At 38.3% G+C, this 13184-nt stretch overlaps 1 protein-coding gene across 1 annotated transcript; it reads right to left on the bottom strand.

The window, feature by feature from the left end:
* Positions 1-3074: 3074 nt before the first annotated feature.
* LOC144526422 (desmoglein-2-like protein) lies at positions 3075-12567 on the bottom strand. The gene is made up of 14 exons (XM_078263903.1): positions 12347-12567; positions 11503-11619; positions 10266-10421; positions 10018-10159; positions 9760-9923; positions 9299-9433; positions 9003-9188; positions 8599-8876; positions 8317-8459; positions 8002-8223; positions 7194-7424; positions 6737-6864; positions 6278-6616; positions 3075-6163 (listed from the first exon to the last, which is right to left on the bottom strand). The coding sequence occupies exons 1-14, from the start codon at positions 12398-12400 to the stop codon at positions 5042-5044; spliced, it is 3417 nt and encodes a 1138-aa protein (XP_078120029.1). The 5' UTR covers positions 12401-12567; the 3' UTR covers positions 3075-5041.
* Positions 12568-13184: the final 617 nt, after the last annotated feature.

The raw sequence follows: 13184 nt of genomic DNA, 5'->3' as shown, positions 1-13184 counted from the left end.
GATATATAAAGTTGAGTAACCATAAGCCTGGAAACTTGACAAAAAAATTGTTGAATTCAGTAAATGTGCAGAAGCCACTGTGAAAATTTGATCTACAGCATTTTTATGCAGGTAGGGATTGGATTGACACACATCCAAGCAACCAGGGAGGAGCCCGGTGACAGTAAATGTACTCTTGACAGAACATGCAGAGAAAGTAATAGCAGAATTTCAAACCATGCGTTAATCACTTGTCGCTGTCACCATGACAGCGACATGATGAAACTTGCTGATAAAATGCTTGGGCCATCCGACAAGACAAATGAGCACACAATGCTGTTCAGACAGTTAGGGCAGAAACTGTCTGTTACTAATCTCTCAGGGTTTAAATATGTTGCACTTTTGGCCACACCCCAGTCAAATTCCTGTCAAAGCAAGAATTTTCCATTTGACAGCTGATGAAAAACATCTGCTTTGACATGAGTGATGGCCAAAAGAGCAAAACTGAGAAATAAACCTAACCCAGACAGAATAGCGGAGCAGCAATTATTTGCCCTGAGCCAGAGGGAAAAGATGCTCATTACAACAAGCACTTTGTTATTGCTTTAGTGGGGAATTAGATTTAAATAATGTTAACTCTTCTCTTTATCTTTTGTTTATTTTATTTATTAGGGACCATGTACAATTTTAAACACAAATGTTACCATTTGATGCATTGTACCAGAGTTAGCCTCATGCTAATTTACAACTGCAGTCCCCTGGCAGGGCACAATAAAAAACATACAAACAAGCACACGAACACACCCAAAACACATTTTGTCAGCACCATATCAGTGTCAGTGGTTGCAGATTTGAGTGGTCTTCAGAAAGAATTTCAGTTGAGATTTAAAGCTCTTAATGGAACTGCAGCTCTTTATGTCATCTGTTATTGCATTCCATTGTGTAGTGGCTTTAAAAGAAAAGGCAGATTGTCTAAAAGTTGAACAGCAAAAAGGTATGTTGCAGTCACAGATAGAAGCTATTCTGGTAGATCTTACAGAAATAGCAGGGCGATAGCAAACAAAAACCAGTAAGCATGCAGGGACCAGGCCGTATAAGATCTTGTACTTTTGAAGGAATGAGAAGCAAAAGCAAATATGGATTTAAAACAAATGATCCCAGTCAGAAGCAAGACTAAAAAGGAGACGCAAAAGAGAAAAACAGAGGAAGTAACCTTTACAAGGTAGAACTGAGATCAGTAACAAGCGGTCAGTCAGACCACCTCAATCAACCCAATAAATATATTTCGAATTCCAGATCAGAATGTTGTGTCCACTGACAACTCTGTCTGAAAAAAAAAAAAAAAAGTTGGGGTAGGGTGGAATATTATATTGTATATAATATTCCACCCTATATAATATAATATATAATATATAATAATATAATATATATATTGTCTAGATGACACTTGTTTTGGTTAGACTTTGTATAATTCCTGTAAAGCAATACAACCATATACATTGGCTAAATACTCTTTACTTTTGTGGATGTTTAGAATTATGTAAATATATACACAAACTGAACAATGTCCGTCCACAGGGAAGAAACAGAACAATTAATGGGATAAACTACATGAGATATTTGATGAAACGTGTATGTCTATAAGCACAAAAATACATTTCCTGCTATTTTTGCACATTTTGCACAAGAAAAAATTGTTAATGGTTGAGTCATACTTAAAATAATTTTGGATTTCAATGGTACAGTAGAGAAAATAGAGAGGATTATTAGTTTACTCTTTAATAAGCATCAAGATAATCAGTTTCAACTCAATGCGTCCATATTTATTATTAACTTTCCCCAACTCATCGTAAATCTCATCTATGGTACCTGAGACTCTGTATTTGCCCACAAGGATACATAGCTTAGTGACTTAGCGTTTTTCTTACTGTGGGTATTATAAAGACACATTAAAATACTTCAGTTTTTACTGCAGTATTGTAAGTCACACTGCAAGTTTTCACACTTTTTATATATATATATAGCATACATCAACTCCTTCTGTGTGCCGTCAAACCCATACCATACCCCCATCTGTTGACCGCATGCATGGCTGGTTGTTTTGATATCTGAGATAGTGGTAGAACATATTCTTTGACGTGTGTAAGCTTCCTTGAGGTAACACCACAATACTCGGAATCCTGTGTTATTGACTTTATCTTTGAATGCAAAAAAAAAAAAAAAATACATAAATAAAAATGCCTAAGAGCTAAGATCAGATCAGATCAGATCTGGTTAGAAAGATAAAAAAACAGGGTTTTGAGCAGCCACATTTCTTTAAGGCCACTCAGACTTCACCTGCATTGTAAATGACTTGATCAATGAGGGAAACCTGATTTTCTACATTCTCTTATTTGTTCATCATAAGCATGACTGAATCTTTTTTAGGTCTGCTACAAAGGAACCAGTTGTATCCGATCTACATAGGCATACCATTGTTTACTTAGACAAGCTTGAAGCAAAGTCTTCCTAAACGTCTTACTGAATGAAGCATGTTTTACTGATAACGTAATAAGTTGTAGGTCAGGAATGGATTTTTATCAAACTCCACATTCAGTTGGTCTGAATGGTTATTGTATATGGATTTGACAGTTTCTTTGACAGAATTTTTCATTTCAACACAACTCCACTGCTTTTACTCATCAAAGTCTATTTACAGGAGTACTCTTGATAAATAAATGCTGCCTTTACAGAATTTTGCTGAGGTTTTAGTAGAAAAGTTGACTGCAACATGGCATTATAGACATTATAAACTATTTTAAATCTAGTATTTCAAAACACTGTACTGTATCAATTTATCAAACCCTCTTAGAAAGAGTACTTTACAATAAAGTGGAAGAATGTATTTGTTTACACCAGATTAGCAGTGCAAACTGTTTATCTTAATGAGGCCCTTCCTGTTAAAAAGCTAGATGACCAAAACGTGAGTAAAAAAATTGTCTCTTTAGACAAATAAACTATTGAATCATCCAAACATGTACTGTATGCCTTTGCCCTTCCCATGCACTTGTTACAACACATATTTGAAACAAGAAAATAAGGGTCAATACAACAGCTTTTTTTTCTATTCAATTTTATTACGACAGGAGGTGCAAAACCTATATGCTTAAAAAACGTACAGTATATGCTATATTCATACAGCACATTAAAAACTACATATGAAAATACATATACATCAATAGCAAAAACCGCGTCATTGCAGCAAATGTTTTCAGTAGCTTTGCAAACTCATTCTTGATTACTTTGCCTTTCCACATCATGGATATATAATAAGACCGATCCACATACCCAAATTATGTTACCACTAGACAAACACACACACACACACACACACACACACACACACACAGAGAAACACACAATAAAAACAACACAGTAAAAGCCTTTATCCCACAGTCTTGTTGAATACTGATTCTGATTGGTCAATCATGGCTTTCTATGGTCGGCCCATGGTTGCCATGGACGGAGTTCTGATCATAGACCATTAAATCATTAAATTAAATCAATAAAATCGGTTTGAAATCAATATTTGTGCTCATACGGAGCTCATACTGCTGATCAGTGGATCACAGAGGGAGAGAGAGGGTGGAGGAAACAAGAATTGCTAACAGCCCTAACGGCAACAGTGCAAACAGAGCTTTAGGTAGCTCCATGGTTAGCTCACTCACTTGCATCATCCTGTTTAGGTTCTAAGTCGCAATAATGACCGCCCCGCTCTACGTTATCTCTTACATAAGTATGGCACAATATAAATTAGAAAAAATAGGGCCAACACATTTAACATTTTAAAGATTTGGCACTTACATCTTTTGGAGTTTATACTTGGCTTATTGTAAAAGCATAACTTAGAAACCCACACATATTCTGTAGAAATAATAAAAAAAGAATGCAACAATAGAATTGAGAATGTGTGCAGTATTCTCTTCTTTGGCTTATAGTCTGATGACTTTATTGTCTACTGATAAGAAACGGTCTACTCCCTTCTTGGTGCACTATATCATTCACATTCAACACTTTGTTCTTCTGCAGAGGGTGCTTTCATCAGTTGTACATTGCAAACAGCATTTATCTATGTTCCAGTATAACTCAGCAATCTATGGCATGGCGGAAGCTAAAATATTCCAAAATGCAACCAAAGCATCTTTACATCAAACCACACTATGAAAATATAGTACCCAGAGCACTGTTCCAAGCCTATATGGATACATGCAACATTATAGTAACTACAGGAGCTTTGTTCTACCTAGACTTTAGTCACTCTCAAAATAATTGTGCTTCTCGAGACTAACAATTTACGGTATAATTAGAGTAATTTTTACAGGCAAGTGACTGAAGAGCTCTATGCTGTGTTGTTCTAATCTAGAAGAGCAATAAGTAAGATTGTATCTGCCCCACAGCACATAGTGATCATAGCGTAAATATAGGAGTTTATTAAGAATATTAATCCATACCAGTGACATGATTATTTGTCAGGTGCTACGATTTTGCATCCATTATAATAACCTTGTGAGCCTTTTGGAGCGCCTAGCTGACACTTGCATATAGCTGTAATCGGACATGTAGGGGCGGGTAACCTTTTTGTTTGTACTGTTAAGTTCTGTTATATTTACTTTGGCTGTTCCTGCACTGAAGCCATGCAGTTTTCTACCTGAAATAAATATAATGATTTTAAGTAATTTGGTGCTTAAATGGGCATTCTTGGGACTAGAGAAAGAGGGGAATTACATTTAGCTAAGTATGTAAATGCAATGCTTTTTATGGCCATGATAGTCATGTAGTCAGTGCCATGTGTTACACTGAGCAGTAGTGTTATCACTAGATGAGAACAAACAGTATTGCCCTTTTGGTTAAGCAGACTAAAGTATGCTTTTTACCAGTTTACCACAATTTATCACAATATCTATCTGTATGGCCATGTACTGTATGTATTTGCATACTGTAGTATATTTTAGTATACTGAAATATATTTCAGTATATATCTAAACTAGTGTGACTAGTGTATATGCTAAACAAAAGGGCTGCTTTACGCCCTTGTACTAGATTCAATATTCCTCTCAGTGACAGAGACCTTCTTACGTTGAACAACCACTCTCTGGCTTCCTTTCAATTTGGGTGTGGCTGTCACAGTAAAGTCCTCATTTGATCCTGTAGAACCGCGTGAAGCCAGTGAAAAACTCTCAGTTTGAACATTCAAACCTTGGCCTCTTACCTCCAAACCCTGTTCTGCAGACCTATGTCCTGTCTGAACAAAGCCCTGTGCTAAGTGTGCACCTTGCTCTCCCTGTGAGGACCCGTTCTCCACCACTAACACCTGTCTAGACCTGGAGTGGGTTCCTTGTGAATGGCCTTGTGCTACCTGCCCTGTCACTCCACCCATTCCTACTTGCCTATCTACAAGGACCACACCATGAGAACCTTGCAGGCCACCAACCTGCACCATCCCCTGACCACCTTGCAGGCCACCAACCTGCACCATCCCCTGACCACTTTGCAGGCCACCAACCTGAATTAGCCCCTGACCACTTTGCAGGCCACCAACCTGCACCAGCCCCTGACTTAGCCCAACTTGGCCTACTTGACTCAATGCCTGCTGGGTGCCCCCTGACACAAGCACCATTTGGGGCTTGGACTCGACTACATACATGGGTGTGGCAGCGTAGTACATCGTGGGCTGCTGTATGAGCAGCGTCTGACTGGAAATCCCACTCTTGTCTTGGACATGTACGGTGGGAACGGTGGCTAAACCCTGGGCTCTCTCAGTGATTCTCTCCTCATGCACAATGGTGGAGGATCCAGACGCTACATTGGAGGTGTTGAGGGTGTTGATGTTGGCGTGGTCCCTGTCCCTGATTTTCTCTGTGTGAGTATGGACATATGTGTGGGTGGAGGGCTGGACAGGAGACACTGGTCTGGGTGACGAGAAAGAAAGCTTTGCATCCACAGACTCTGTTACCAAGGTCGACCCCTGACAAACCTCAGCCAGGGTTTTGAATTTAGGCCCGAGATCATTGAGGAACGCAAGGTCATCATCATTCTCAAGAAGGCTGCAGCAACCTATAGAACCTGCCAGGGACTCCTTACCCTCATAGTCATAGACCAGCAGAGCGTCCTTTTGCTGGGATTGGTGTGCAGCATGGTTGGCTTTCTGCAAAAAAATAAAGCCAGAATATATTGTTGTTACAAACTTAAAATTCACAATGTTAGCTTTTGTTAAAAACCATTAAACTTGGATTTTGTATGTGGTGTTTTATGTACTCACACTTGAATAATACTCCTCCAGGTACTGATCAGATAGAGCCATCCCATCAAAGGCCCCAACCCTGTATTGGGAGAAATTATTTTCTTGTCCTGTCATCATCCCATCACTGTAGTCCAACCCCCCCTGCCAACCGGAATGGTTATATTGGTTGTACTGGCGCATGTCCTCGGCTGTCATGGTTAAAGTATTTAGGCCCGTGACGAAGGCTGCGTCTCCCCCTGCTGCAGCTCCAAATCCATTCAGTTCTCCAGGGTACCCCTTTCCCTCATAGGTGTTGATGTTCTTGACATTCGTTGTGCCACCATCAACTTCCACTGGGACAAGTAGAAGAGGAACTTCCTGTGGGGAAAATGTGAGATCCCATCAGAGATACAGCATTATGGGCACATTTGGTTGACACATTTTAAAACTAAATATATCTAATTATTGTATATAAGTATTGTATGCTAATCAATATACCTTGTCTTCTCCCTGTCCCTCAGTGTGATATGAGATGAGCTGTTGCTTTGTATCATATGGAATGGCCTTGAAATCTCCAATAGCTGCTGCACCTCCACACAGGCAGAACAGCAGCAGAAGGGGCAGCACTGAAAATACACGTTTCACACTATGTCAAGAGAAAGTCTTATGAAAAGTATATACTGGTCAGGTTAAAATAAAGTTCCCCGATCAATCAGTGAATTACTTTCATTCAACAGAGGGATAATACTCATGGGTAGACAACAAATCTTTGTGTAATGCATGATAGAGTCATGATCTGCCTCTTTCAAAAAATTCCAGTGATCCACCCATTTTTCTTTTGTAAATGTCTCCAGGCACGCTGCAACATGTCAGGTTAGGCAACCATGTAGAGGAAAGTTAATGATTCGTATTAAAACAGCCACAGAGAAGGAAATAAGGAATACTCTTAACTCACACAGGAGAAGCAGCAGTCCCAGGAGCAGAAGTAGGACACCTTTAGCTCCAAAATCCACAGTCTTTGCAGTGCGCGGCATACAGGTTTTAGTGACGTCATAGCAACTACACACAATTACGTCCATCATCTGAACATCAGCACATGACTTTCCCTGCTGGTCTTTAATATCCACTGCCACTTTGTATGTGCCTGGCCACAAGTTGGCATTGTCTCGCAGAATGGCTGTGGTTTCTAAAGAAAGACGAGAACCACGTTTTAAAATGTGCTGTGGGAGTTATAAAGAAGTTTGTTTGTTTGTGTCTTGTAATATATGACAGTGCTTCCTTTCTTTATACAGAAGTGACAAAACCAAGATGGACCTTTCTCACTACAGACAATTACTTGTTATGGCAGGAAAAGCAGAGATGAGGCTAAAAAAAATGAATCCATGCCAGTGATTAAAGATGCACAATAGTATTTCCCTGAAACTAGAACACCTACGTGGAATTCAGTAAAAAAGTTAAGTGATTTCCAATTAGTTTTCGCAATTATTCTATGTGCAAAACCCCCCTGGCTAAGTATATTTGCAGCAACATTACATGTTTATATTAATCACAGAAATGTGTGCCATCTGAAGCCAATTAAATATATACATTGTAATGACCACAATCTGCTTCCAAATCTAATGTTTTGGAGTTAAAAACTAGAGCTGAACACTAAATTTGTCTAAAAAAAGCCTCTTTAATGTAAACCTTGAAGAGCACTAAGACCGAATGCCCATGTAACGCAAATTTGCTGGAAAATTGCCAAGCCCTAATTGTAACCTTACCATTAAGATACTCCACTGTCCACCCCCCCTTGCTGCTCCCCTGAATCACAGTGAATTCAAATGGTGCAGAATTGGGGAACTTGTCTTCGTCTACGGCTGTGGCGAAGATCACATTATCCTCGAGGCACATGGTCTGGATTGTAGTGGTCAGTTTCGGACAGTGGTCATTAAAGTCCTCCACCTGAATGGCTATGGTCCCTGTGGCAGTTTTTGAGGTATCATCTGAAAGCCAATCAAAAGAATGATTATTATTAAACCTGTTGTGCACCATATCAGCCCATTGGAGAATGATTTTTTTTTTTTTACAGAACTCACCATTGGAGATGCATATAATTTCAGCATAATATGTTCCATTGATCAATAACTTGGACTCTCTGTCAGGAAGCTTATTCAGCTTGATCTCTGCCGTCTTTTCATCAACAATCAACCAGTTGCCCTCATCTTTGAATTTAGCATACCTATAAATATGAAAATCCATATATGTAAGGACAAAAAAAAAATATTCATGTAAAATACATCAAATCAGAGATGCAAAGAAAGATATCTATACATGTTGCTGTTTAGTGACTTTAGTGATCTTTCACTATGTGGCCGTACCTTACATTGGTGGCTGTTTGTAGCGTGTCACTGTCAATAGCAGAGTAGGTAGTGATAACTTTGTTGATGAAGATGGAAGACTGGTCCTCAGAGATAGTCACCACTTTGACACTTGGTTGGAATCGGGGGCCTTCCTTCTGATTGATCACATTGATTTTAACGGGGTAGGTTTTTGGGATTATAGTCCCAGTCATGATCCCACTGCCAAAATTGTATGCTGCTTTGTTAGAAAGAGCCACTTCCAAGTTGAGCGTCTTTAGTTCCTCATAGTCCAAGGCCTGCAGATTCAAGGATAATACACAGGATATGCAGTTAGCCTTAGCTTTTGTAGTAATGTTTACTCTTCTCATGGAACCACACTGTTGACAATTTTGGTCCATCAAAATGAAACTACACTCTTTTACCTTGTGAATCATGATAATTCCCTCATTGGTCCGATTATCAGTAGTGATACTGAAATAGCCTGCCTCATTCCCTGAAACGATTTCATACACAGCCAGCCAGTTTTCAGTGTAAATCAGATCCATGTCAACGGCTTTGATCCTCATCACTTCCACATTGATAGTGTTCTCCTGCACACTCCCTTCATACTGCAAAATAAAATGCACACAAAAAAGTTACTTTAGAACATTATTATAAGAGCCAATTTAAAAAAAAACAATACATAAAGTATTGGTTTTGGTAATTGTGTCATACATACCGAATCTTTTTCCATGGTTGGAATATTGTCATTTATGTCCAGAATTTTGATCACAATTTCTCCGGTTCCTGAAAGTCCTCCCGCTTTTCCACCCATATCTGATGCTTGTATAGTCAACTTATATGTATCTTGTGTCTAAAAAAAAAGAGCAGATATACAATGCACTGATTAATACATTCTAGTTTTTAGTTTCCAGTAAAACTTGTTGACTAACATCAGTATGATTCTGTCTCAATATTTGGTTAAAATTGCTAAAAAAAATGCACAAAATGCTACTTTCTCATTGAGAGTGATTCAACAGGTGGAAAATAGAATATGTTTTCATAGTGTGATGATTAGAATTGGTCTCATCATCACTGTGTGATACTGATCCGATACAGTGTTACAAGTTGAAAGCTCTTCCAATGAATATAATTGGTTGTGCTGGATGACAAGAGAAGATTTTCAGGTCAGTGCCTCACCTCTCTATCTAGAGTGCTCTGTCGAACAATGACCTCTCCAGTTTCAGAGTTGATGGAGAACATCCCAGCTGTGCTACTCTGCCCCACAATTCTGTAGAAAATCTTGGAGTTGAGTGTGTTCTCTTGATCAGCATCAGTTGCTATCACTTTCATCACAACAGTACCTAGGAATCACCAGAGGGAATTAAATAATACATCAGTTCAATGAGTGCAGGTACAACTATAATTGCCTTCACAAATACACTTGTCTTAAAATACCTGCTGCACTTGATTCATTGACATATCCAACTTGCTGTACTTTAATGATCGGTGGGTTGTCATTTAAATCCAAAACAGTAATATTAAGGTCAATATCCTTTTCAGCAAAGGTCCCATCAGTGTATTTTGCCAAGCCTCGTAACTACAAAAAGAGATATCAGAAATATGTTAACTTTTCCTCAATGTACAACTTGAGGGAATGACTTTAAATGCTTTAGATTTTACACAGGATGTTTAAGTTAACTTACATGGTAGTAGGGTATCTCCTCTCGGTCTAGAATGGATGTGACTGTCACAAAGCCAGTGTTACGGTCAATAACAAATCTACCAACAGGGGGCTGGTCAACACCAGGCCCCGATAGAGAATACCATATCGTGGTGTAGTTCTCCTTATCAGAGCGAATCTGAAAAATGAAAACACAAACACAAAATGAATCCACCTGATCTGGTAAGACCTTACAATTACAATTAATTAAATCAATTACAAGGAAAAGTGTACAGATTATTTACTGTCAATTGTATTATAAAATAATGTATTTCATTTTTTCACACTGCTGTATTCTATCAGTCATAATTTCAAATGAATGCTCCCTGCATTCAGATCATGTGAATGCAAGCATGTGGCATAATATGCAGTGGTGGAGGTATAACACTAAGTGCATTTGCTTAAGTACTCACTTTGAGTTACTTGTACTTTACCATTTTACTATACTCTATACTTCACTACATTTCAGAGGGAAACATTGCAACTTTCACTTCACTAGGCCTACATCTATTTAAGAGCTATAGTTAGTTACTTTTAAAATGAAGATTTTTACAAACAAAACATATGATCAGTTTATAAAATATGATCCATTGTTAAGGATTCAACTCCCATAAGTACGTGAAATAGTTGAAATTAGCTCCACCTAAACCAACTACAACATTAAAGTACCACTTACGTTTCAATACATCAAAAATAATGATAAAAACTAATAGAAATACTATAACACTGACAGTAGCCACTCTACATTATGAGTACTTACTTATTCTGGATGCAGGACTTTTACTTGTAATGGAGTATTTTTATACTGTGATATTGCTACTTTTAATTATGTAGATGTTTTGAATACTTCTTCAACCACTGATGATATGTACTTAACTGAAATATGGCATGTAGCCAGTTTTTGCTCTGATGAGAACAGCCAGCAGTGTCTGAACTGACTCATTATGAACATGGAAGTTTGCCAGTGTCATGGAGCTGTTCTTACACACTATGTAAGCTAAAGACTTTAAGCAAATAAAAGTTGCCTGGGGATAAAACCAGTGAGGCGGGAAATACAATCAATGCACTTAGTGTAACTATTGCAAGAAGTGGAATGTTGTTGTGCCGACATTCAATGTCTGCATGACTGTGTAAACATGTTTTAAATAAGTCTAAAAAAGAATTAGGATATTCAGTTTTAATAAAATGCTTTATAAATAAATAAATAAAAGTATACACACTCTAGCGATATAAGGCAAGCCTCTGTAATCGTTGTTCTCCTCAAGCTGTCTGGGAGCTATGATCCATTCTCTTTTCTGTCTGTGAAAGCCTTTTCCTTCTGCCCCCACAGGAACAAGCTGCAGGTAAACAAAGAGGGAGAAAAAACGTGATCATTACTAATGTGTAACTATACAAAATCGTATTGCATATTACTGTTGCTCCTGAGAAATAGGCCTACACATATGGCATACGTTTACCCATTAGCCTATTCATTTTCATCTTGATAGGTTAGGCACATTGGGGATCTCAAAGATCTTTAAAAATAAAAAACGTTTTGTTTGCCTACAGCAAATTGACTATTTAAATGTCAATACAATGGCCTGTTAAACAAATGTACCGAATGCCAACTTTAACTTTGAAAAGTCTTCATAACTTTACACAACATAATTAAAAACTATTAACATCATTCATAGTACAATATACATAATTAATTGTCACAAAGCTCCACAACTCCTCTAATTTGACGGGACATATGTATCAGGGATAATCGATATGTGATTATGACTTGAGAAGTTTCCCCCTCATCTAGTATGGGAAATAATGATGGAAAGCTGCTTTGCTGAAAAGAACATAATACATAAAGAAACCTTCCAGCACAACGTTTGTGTCCATGTAGACTGCGCATTTATTTTTTTCTTTCCAATCTTTAGCTTTAGCATAGCTACCCGACGTCTTGACTTTAACTACGCGTACAGACAAACAAATCAGAGGAGTTCAATCTCTCACCAGAGAGCCACACCTGTTTAAAACTCCGATATTCTACACACGACAGAGAACACCTAATAATGGGGGTCGTTTACTTACCGTTAGGAAGCACGCCAGCAGAATAAAAAGGCTGCATTTCAGCAGTGGAGCCATCAGGCTTGGAAAATGTAAACTTTATTAATCCTCCTCTTGAGGTGAAATCGCGTCAAATCTAGCTTTGACTGTAGTCGTTGGTTTCGTACAGACTTTGACCCTTCGGAGTGGAAGAAGAACTTTTACAGCGATAGGCGGTCCCTCTCTCTGTATGATTGCTCACCAGCTACTGATAACAGGCGGAGAAAGGGGGTGGTTATGTCCACTGTGTGCATAGCTGTAATGTGTGCAGCCTATTGTCTTTGACAATGCAGGAGAAAAAAATCAATCCAGTATTGGAAACAAAATGTGTCTAAACCTGACAGACATTTTTAATTATCAATCGGAATGTTTTTTGTTTTTTTTGTGTGTGGATGGAAGGATGGATGTGGAAGTTGACTTTTTGACTTTGCATTATGGGATTACATCTTTTTATTTGTGATTTTATGATATGATTTTAATAATAAAAAAGTATTGCCCTTTCAGACCAACTTCCTCACTCTTCTGTGAAACTTCCCCTGTGACTGTGAAATTCCCAAAGAGTGCAGCACTCTAAACTAAACATTCAGCTGCACAATGGACTGTGGGTGTGTGTGTGCATGTAGTTGTTGAGTTGGTGAGTTTGTGTTGCCAGGATACATGAAAGTTTTATTCCCCATGGTCAAAGGTGTGTGTGGGAGACGAAATACAGTACCAGTTTTTATCTTGCCTGATTAGGCTATTAGTTTCTACAGAAGTTATGACGTATTAGTCTGACTTCACTGGAATTCTGCAACCTGTGCATTACATATTTTTACTTTACAAT

The sequence above is a fragment of the Sander vitreus genome, chromosome 12, assembly GCF_031162955.1.
Source record: "Sander vitreus isolate 19-12246 chromosome 12, sanVit1, whole genome shotgun sequence".
Classification (NCBI taxonomy): Eukaryota; Metazoa; Chordata; class Actinopteri; order Perciformes; family Percidae; genus Sander; species Sander vitreus.
The sequence above is the reverse complement of the archived record's forward strand: the minus strand, read 5'-3'. Positions and strand labels throughout refer to the sequence as shown.

What these genes read in the sequence shown, in the direction of transcription:
- LOC144526422 (XM_078263903.1), bottom strand. Translation starts at nt 12,400, where the DNA reads ATGGCTCCACTGCTGAAATGCAGCCTTTTTATTCTGCTGGCGTGCTTC. An exon ending in GCTTGCCTTATATCGCTAGA is followed by an intron (nt 10,422 to 11,502) that starts GTGTGTATACTT and finishes TTCATTTTTCAG; the next exon opens with ATTCGCTCTGATAAGGAGAA. An exon ending in AGAGCACTCTAGATAGAGAG is followed by an intron (nt 9,434 to 9,759) that starts GTGAGGCACTGA and finishes CTTTTTTTTTAG; the next exon opens with ACACAAGATACATATAAGTT.